The sequence below is a fragment of the Lynx canadensis genome, chromosome X (genome assembly GCF_007474595.2).
Source record: "Lynx canadensis isolate LIC74 chromosome X, mLynCan4.pri.v2, whole genome shotgun sequence".
In the NCBI taxonomy this organism is placed as follows: Eukaryota; Metazoa; Chordata; class Mammalia; order Carnivora; family Felidae; genus Lynx; species Lynx canadensis.
Window position 1 is genome coordinate 122,211,572 of NC_044321.2, and position 8,941 is coordinate 122,220,512.

At 40.6% G+C, this 8,941-nt stretch overlaps 1 protein-coding gene across 1 annotated transcript; it reads left to right on the forward strand.

The window, feature by feature from the left end:
* Positions 1 to 2,261: 2,261 nt before the first annotated feature.
* SPRY3 (sprouty RTK signaling antagonist 3) lies at positions 2,262 to 3,686 on the forward strand. Its single transcript, XM_030306103.1, has one exon. It carries the CDS (start codon positions 2,359 to 2,361, stop codon positions 3,223 to 3,225), a length of 867 nt encoding a protein of 288 aa, XP_030161963.1. The 5' UTR covers positions 2,262 to 2,358; the 3' UTR covers positions 3,226 to 3,686.
* Positions 3,687 to 8,941: the final 5,255 nt, after the last annotated feature.

Here is an 8,941-nt window from a genome sequence, read left to right on the forward strand (position 1 = left end):
ATTTCCAATATGATTTGAATCTAGTTTCCTTTGGGAAATCAATGAGTCTAAAATGCATCCACTGTATTTGTTACTGTTCTTATAGTATAACAGACACAAAGAGCCCCACGCATTCTTTATCTGATCAATGGGGAATAAATCTATTTCTTATAAATTTGCCAAAAATAATTCTCTTGATTCAAAGCTTCTACATCCACATATCCTTCAAGTCAGCTGAACAATGTTTCTTTGTTTATTTAGGTGTTCCAATGAAAACTACTTTTTCTTTTCCAAAACTAAGATTATTAGTCTTAACAAAGTACAGCAAAGGTAGACGTTGGACACTTAAGGGGGCTGTGAGTCCAAGTAAATAAAAGAGACATAAATTTTGCTTTTGAGTGCCCAAATGAACAAGGGCATGTTGCTTAGTTTACCCTCAAGGATTGAAGATGTGGAAGGTATAGACGAAGATTTTTTTTTTTTTTTGCCAAACTTTGTAGTTACAGAATAATAGACGAAGGTATAGACGAAGATAGTTTTTTTTTTTTTGACAAACTGTGTAGTTACAGAATGATAGACTATAATAGGGTTCAGTCCTTCAAAATCACCTAGTTTACCCCTATAATTATATAGACAGTGAAATTGAGGCCCCCAAAAGCAAATGATTTGACAAAAGTTTTATAGATATTTGAGCCTTAGAATGTCCACAGTGTTTATCTGCATTCTCTTGTGCTGCATTAAATAACACAAAAACAACTAACTAAAAAACGAAATTATAGTCAGACTGGTTCTTCTATGTGATGTGCCAGAAAGTTATTTTTAACCAAATTAAATCTTCTTTTCAAAAAATGAACAGATGTAAATTCAACTAAACAGGTTTGCATGGGGATATAGCCTCAAAAGGCAATGAGTCTGGTCATATTATTAGCCACTGAGGCCTTTGGCATCCTTATTTCTCCTGTTGTTGAGCTTTGGACACATTTCAGTGCCATGTTTGCTTGCTTATGGAAATCTAATCAAGCACTATCCTCTTTCACTTGTTCATTTCTATTACTCATTCAAGCTTTGCATTCTATACAGTAGTGTGAGTAATTGATCTATTTTGAGGAGGCCTGAAATATGATGGATTTCAAATGTATGCTTTATTCATGCTAGTGTTTCCTAGGTCCTAATGCCTCCAGGATGACTCTGGGATTTGTGTTTAGGTTCTCTTGTGTACACCTTTTTGGTTGTTCAGTCTTCCAGGTGTTGCAATACAGCAATCTACTGTTTGTACAACATTTTCCTCATAGTCACCATTATCAGTACTAGGCTCAATCAGATCCTTCAGAAAATGACCAGCCACCAGTTCCTGATTGTGGTACAATGGAGACACAAGCACATATGCTTTCTAGATATTCAGCTTGGTTTAGATCTGATATAAGAACATTGTTGCTCTTGAAGAAAGCCAGTTTACTGTGTAAGGTAAACATAGGGAAAAGCAGTTGAAGTAGATTCTGCCTAGTAAATCCCATCAATGCAGGTTTGACTTAGGGTGGTAATAGGTACAAATACAGGTGATAATTCAAATAATTCAGGGTTCATCTTTTATGGCTCCCTCATCCTAAGTGTTACTCCCACGTGTATAAAAGGTTTTTTTCCTATTGTTCTACAGATAGCCTGATTTTTGCCTTCTGTGTCTCTGCCATATCAGTGCCATTATTCCATCTTGCCTGCCTATATTCATTGAATCAAGAAATTCCTTTCTCATCTGTTTATTTATGCTTAGCAGAAATTTCACTGAAGGGAGAATTTTGATTGATGATACATATATGTTCACCTGTATTTATGTCTCATACATACACACTCACACAACTTCTCCTGGAAGACTTGTGAGGCTTTTTCTTTTACACTGGCATTGCTTCAGGATGAAGCCTTCGCATTTGAAATTAGGTTCCATTTTTATTATAATTGTGAGGCTAGAGGCCTAGATTTCTGTGTTAGCAAACATCTGAATGAGATAGCTGCTCCTGTGACCCTAGTCATATGATGCAATACAAAAGGAATCAATGATCTGAGCTTTGCTCCCAGAATGCTTTATAGCCTGGATAAGTTGACCAGATTTGCCTGTAAAGAAGTAGGCAAGGTAAGTTACAGAATAAAGGTGTAACATGAGGACTACCCTAAAGTAATTGAAGGTAGTGGTAGAGGAGACAGGGCTCAAGCTTTGTTTAGTTCCCTGCAAAGTATTCAGGCCGATGTGTTCTCATGTGTTGTTTGTGTTCCTTCTCTCCTAGGATTTTCTGATGTGCCCTAACGTCCATGTAACAACAAGGGCTCTTTATCACCACAAGTGCCACCCTGACCCAAAACCACTCAGAACTCAAGAATCAAGGCAAAATGGATGCTGCAGTGACAGATGATTTCCAACAAATTCTTCCTATTGAACAGCTGCGCTCTACTCATGCTAGCAATGATTATGTGGAACGGCCTCCAGTCCCCTGTAAACAGGCCCTCTCCAGCCCTTCCCTTATAGTGCAAACCCACAAATCTGATTGGTCCCTGGCTACCATGCCTACTGCTCTTCCCCGCAGTCTCAGCCAGTGCCATCAATTGCAGCCCTTGCCTCAGCATCTGAGCCAATCTAGCATTGCCAGCTCAATGTCCCATAGCACCACTGCCTCTGATCAAAGGCTCTTGGCCAGCATCACCCCCTCACCTTCAGGCCAGTCCATCATCCGAACCCAGCCTGGAGCAGGGGTCCACCCAAAGGTTGATGGTGCTCTGAAGGGAGAAGCTGAGCCGTCTGCAGTGCACCCCAGTGAGCACCTCTTCATCTGCGAGGAGTGTGGGCGCTGCAAATGTGTCCTTTGCACGGCAGCTCGTCCTCTCCCCTCCTGCTGGCTGTGCAACCAGCGTTGCCTTTGCTCTGCTGAGAGCCTCCTCGATTATGGCACTTGTCTCTGCTGTGTTAAGGGCCTCTTCTACCACTGCTCCACTGATGATGAAGACAACTGCGCTGATGAGCCCTGCTCCTGTGGGCCGAGCTCTTGCTTTGTCCGCTGGGCAGCCATGAGCCTCATCTCCCTCTTCCTACCTTGCCTGTGCTGCTACCTGCCTACCCGTGGATGCCTCCATCTGTGCCAGCAGGGCTATGATAGCCTCAGGCGACCAGGCTGCCGCTGTAAGAGGCACACCAACACTGTGTGCAGAAAAATCTCTTCTGGTAGTGCACCATTCCCCAAGGCCCAGGAAAAGTCTGTATGACCTTCCCACAAAATGGATCCAGAGCTTTCTCTTTCTTCGCCCCCATCAGTAAAGTGCAGGCCTCATCTTTGAAGAGGGGGAGGAGGAGTAAAGTAGCCAAAGTTAGGGCCTCACCAGTTTTGCTCCTGCAGTGTCAGGGGAATGGCCAAGTACATCCTGGTGCAGGATGCCTTGTTCTTGCTCACAGTATCTATCCCACTCCTCTTCAACCTTTTTACACCTTGCCGTTTTAGCCCTGTGGCTGTCATGGCAAATTCAGGTGATATATAGGCATGACATTTGGACACCGAGGGCTGACAGAGCCCGCAACGTGGAGGTTTAGGGGCTCCCCAATATAGTGCCTCTCGATGCAGGCTCTGAGCGTCACTCTACTTTCCACAGTGCCTTTGGAAACTTTCTCCTAAGATGGTTTTCACAGGTCCATGTGGAACAGCATTCGATATTCCAGGGAATCTGATCCCTTCTCCCTTGTTTACTGCCCTTCTCTTCTTTAGTCTCTTTTTCTCCCTGTCTCCTCTTGTTCTGTGCTCCTTCCCCCTTCGTTCCCAGTCTCTCTCCTTCTACTTTTCCTCTCTTTTCTTTCTGTCTCCCTTCCTTCTACTCCTTTGCTCCCTCTCTTTCAGACTAATCCATTCTCTACCTGTATTTCTATCTTGTTTGATCTGTCTTTGTCTCTCTCTACCTGACTTCCTTTCTCTACTATGTCCGAAAGTGCTGTTTTTCCATAGGTGTTTCCTTTGACGCCAAACTTTGCTATGCTATACTATTTACTAGATTTTATTAAGGGAAATGGATTACTGTAATGAACTGATCACTAGCAATAGTCTATATCCTGACACGTGTGTGTGCGCTCCTAACCACACTCACCTGTTTGTGAGCATATGAGGCAAAATTATCTTACATTTCCAGGTTTAACTAGTTGGAGTTTGACTCCCTTTCCCAATAATCAACTTATAGTACCGACAGATTCCACTAGCATGCGGAGTAGGATAGTAAATCAGGATGCTCATAACTTTGTATGTCTGACCCAAGTGCCAAAGGCAGACGTGCTTTATAGCTAAATGAACAAAGCAAAGGATATTACAGAGGTCTGTTCTCTCTTAGAAGCTAACTGCCCTGAGACTGCATGGCTCAGGCCTTAATTATGGACATAAAAAGTCATAAAACTTTAGAGCTGGAAGGAATCTTAACTGTTAATCTAGTTCAATGCCCTTATTTTACAGATGGGAAAACTGAGGCCTGGGGATAGGAAGGGATTTTCCCAAGGCCACACACTGAGTTCATAGCAGAGTTGGGACTGGAATACAGGCCTTCTGACTCCTAGTTAAATATTCTCTACCCTACACCACATTGAGTCCTGGGACTTTTCTCATAGGACTCTATTAACAGTAACAGAAGGCCATTGCCATTCAATTTTCTGGAACCATGCCAACTTAGTGTACTGGTCTTTATGCAGTGCATGGTGGGTAGCTAATTAACTATCAGGTGTTGAGGCTGCCCCCAGTGGACATCATCTTTGGCTCTGTCACCTGTAGAAGCTCAAGTGTGGAAAAAACAAACAAAGAATCCCTAACCAAGCTATACCTTCGCCTACTCTTTGCTGCACACATTGTGCTCACTCCTGGCTTTGTCTGCAATGGCAATTGCCTGAAAACCTAAATTTCAGCAACAGTGGAGAACTGAGATGAAAGACATATAATGCAGAGAACTGACTTCTCTTTTAAAAAATACCGAGAGCCTGTGTTGTGAATCCACTTCAATGGGAAAAGGCTGCAGTGGGGATGGCAGGCTCCTAAAGACAGCTGTTGTTAAAGACACAAGAATTAGATCCAGTTTCCCTCTGTAAGTGAATCCAAAATTCACTAAGGAATTCAGAGATTGAGGGCACTTGCTTGAAATCAAGGTGCTCCAACTTAGTTTAAGACTTCCAGACTCTGACTTTATATATCATCTCTTTTAAAGTGTGCATGGATGTGTATTGCAGAGTGGAGAGGTGGAGAGAAATGGATAGTCATACACAGGGGGAAGAAGAAGAGAACATCCATATCTCTTTGTTGGATATATACTATAGAAATGTGTGCCACTCAGTTTTTGTTGGTTCTGAATCTTCCTGAAGTATACTGACATTTGGGCTGTACACAGCCTCATACTTTCACTTTCACCTCCTCTTCTAGAATTGCTTTGCTCTATTTTTGTATATATAAATATGTTATGATTATTATTAATAATGTTAATGATATTGCTGCAAATGGTGCCATATATAAGGTTTGGCTTCTTGGAACATTATAAACCCAAACCAATACCTGTAACCTCTTATGTTGCTTTCAGATCTTTCAATTTTAAGTAACTTTTAAAAATCTTACAAGTCTGCCTGATTGAACTTTGACTTATCTACCTACCCCTAAAGCTGTGCCCAGTTCTCTGAGTCCAGCTGGATGGTGATGAGTAGCAACACACACTTCTCCCCGCTTCTGCCTGAAATTTGCTTAGAGCTGAGATATATAAGGATTCTATGACACTAGTGCATTGTTCCTGGAGCTAAAGTTATTCTATGGATGTTTGCTTACTAGTATCAGGGCCCAAACTAACACAAGTCCCTCTTCTTTGATAGCTCCTTGATATCCCAATCCTGCAGTCCTTACTCAGGCAAATTGTGCACTGCCAGAGGGGCCCTGGGCTCTGCCATACACCCAGAAGAGCTCTTCTCAGTGTGTTTCTAAATGGCCTTACACTTGGTAGAAGAAACTGAAGGGTTACTCAAATGCAATTGCAATCTGCAATCTGCTGCTGAGTCAGGGCTTTCACTTGTGTCCAAGTTGGCCTGATACGGGCTGCATCTGGTTTACGTATAGATGGGTCCTGTTGGGGTATGCGTACAGATGTGTGAGTGTGCATTTGCGTCCCTTCTGTGAAGTTATATATATGTATATGTATATGTATAGTATATGTATATGTATATATATGTGTGTGTGCGTGTGTGTGTAAATATATATATTCACACATCTCTATATATTTTAATGTATTGCACATGTATATTTAAAATATATATGAAAGAACTCTAAATCCTGCAGAAAGCCTCTGTTTTCATTATTTTCTACCTTGTGGCATGTACTGTATAAACAGGAATATTAGAGGGTGTTTCTTGCTTCGCATTTTTTTTTTGCAGTCATCCATTACCGCCTTATTCTACTGCTTTCCACATATTGGTTCCCTGATACATCTCATACGGCTTTAGTCAAGAGTTCTCCTCTAATTCCAGCCCATCTTCCCTCATCACAATAGCTATAATAAGTATAGTGAACACTTATATAGCGCTTACTGTATTGCTAAGCACTATTTTAAGCACGTTACCTATATTGGCTCATTTAATTCCCACATTAACTGTAAGATGTAGGTACAATTACAATTGCCATTTTACAGATGTGAAAACTAAAGCACAGAGAGGTTATTTGAACTGCTAAAGGTAACAATGCTTATAAATTATGGAGCTAATATTTGACCCTGTGCTGTCTGAGTCCCAAGTCCCTGCTCCAGAGTCGGGTGTAGAAGTCTGAAGGATAATGCAAACTCTTCTGGTATAACAAGCCCCAAACAGTGAACAGTCCTTTCCCTAACTGCAGTTCATCTGCAGCCTAAAACTTGAAACAAATGTGCTCCTATGTGAGGAGTGAAGCAATAATTACAGACATCATATATGTCTCTTGCTTCCCAAGATGATGGCATTACAAATTTCTCCGCCATTCCCTTTGAAAACATGTTTGCAGACAGTTGCCATTTTTCAGGCAGTTCACAGTGTAGAACTAGTAGGGAAATATTGTGACTTGTGCCAGAGAAGTTTACGAGTTTTTAAGACTTTGACCTGTTCTTTATAGGCCCGGAGAAAACTAATTTGATTTCTTTCTGCAGAAAGTAGAACTAAAACTATTTTTGGAACTTGAGATTAGTTGGAATTGTTAACATCTAAGTTCATTGATTATACTGAGAGCATTTTTCTGATTCAAATGTAAGCAACCCACGGATGACCACTGTTCAGTGTAATACCTTACTTTTCCCATCACTGCCTTCACACTGACAATCCTTTACCCTGGTATTATTTCAGAGCCATAAAGACTCTTAAAGAACATCTACCCCAATGTCAACATTGTATAGTTGGAGGAAAAAATGCACAGAGAGGGAATAAAAGTCCAAAAGTTACACAATTCCGAATTTGGGTGGAATTATGATTTATTTATTTTCAGAAATCTAAGTTTCTTAGAAAATAGAACTTGAAGCAAAAACTTATGTGCAATTCCAGGGAAGTAGGAGTAAGGAAAAAGAGTAGTGAGGAAGGAAGGAAGGAGAGCCAACAAAAAGGAGTGTGTCATTGTGTTGTCCATAATCAGTTTCGTGACGAGCTAATTTCTCAATTTGTTATGACTGGCCATATTACATCTCCATACAGCCCATCTGGGGGACTAAAGGAGAAGAATTTATCTCCTGCCTCCTATCTTAATAGTCAAATACCTTCCCTGTAAGATATTAACTCCCCTACACTTCTTTGTAGTGCATGTGTGGATGCCCAAGCAGGTACCTTGGCATCTCATACGTCAGGAGCAAGGGGTAGCAAGTGTGTGGCTATGTGTGTGCTATAGGGAGACAAATGAACTTGAGAACGTATGTATTCTTGACTTGCTTTGAAGGGCTTCCTTCTATATGGAAATGAAGTCCCTGGTTCAACTAGTGGAGTAACAAAGTCTCAAAATATCCTTCTTCTTAGCATAAAAAGAAACGTTATCCTAGTGAACTCCTCAAAAAGTATGTCTAAACCAATGCATGTACATGCACTTATGTTCACTTAAGTTTCATCAGCATAATAGCAGGAAAATTGGTCAAGTTATTAAATTCAGGAAAAATGGCTAAACAAGTTATTTGGCAACATAAAAATAAAACGTTCTGTTGGTCAACTGAATTTTCTCTATTTCAGCCACTAATTATGATATATAGACACATTCTAAGAGCTATACTATCTCTTATTCTCATACTCAATAATTCCCCGTGCCCAATAGACTATGCTCAGATGAAGTCAACGCATCTAGTTAATAAAAACATCCCATTGATATAGTTTTATATCTATGGACAGTGTCATTAAAGCATTGGAATGCATTCCACTCATTTAATTCTTGCTTTTTTTATGTAAGAAAAGATGAGCATAGGAGAATTCTGAAAGTTTTTCATGGTGAATGATGAAACCATGTCATCGCTCCAAACAATACAGAAAACTCTTCTTCAGTGACATCTACTTTACTGAGTCCAGTGGTTACTTCTCTGTTCTCATGTACCTGACTTACTAGCACCATTTGACATAGCTGTTCATTCTGTCCTCATAAAAACACTTTTACCACTTGGCTTCCAGGATACCATATTCTTCTGGTTTTCCTCCTACTTCACTGTCTGCTCCTCTCTATTCTTTACTGGATACCCTCATTTTCCTCACCTCTTCATATTCAAGTATCTCAGCAATTGGTCTTTGAAATATGCTCTTTGGGTACCATTTACATGATGACTTTCAAAACTGTATCTCCAGCCTGGACTGCTCCCTTGAACTTCTCACTCATATATCCAACTGCCTATTTCACATCTCTACTCTGATATCTAGTAGGAATTTCAAACATAACATGTTCAAACTTATTTTTTCTCTCCTCAAACCTGAACTTGGCAGCATTTCTTATCTCTTTTA

Coding starts and splice junctions, on each gene's coding strand:
- SPRY3 (XM_030306103.1), top strand. CDS start 2,359: ATGGATGCTGCAGTGACAGATGATTTCCAACAAATTCTTCCTATTGAA.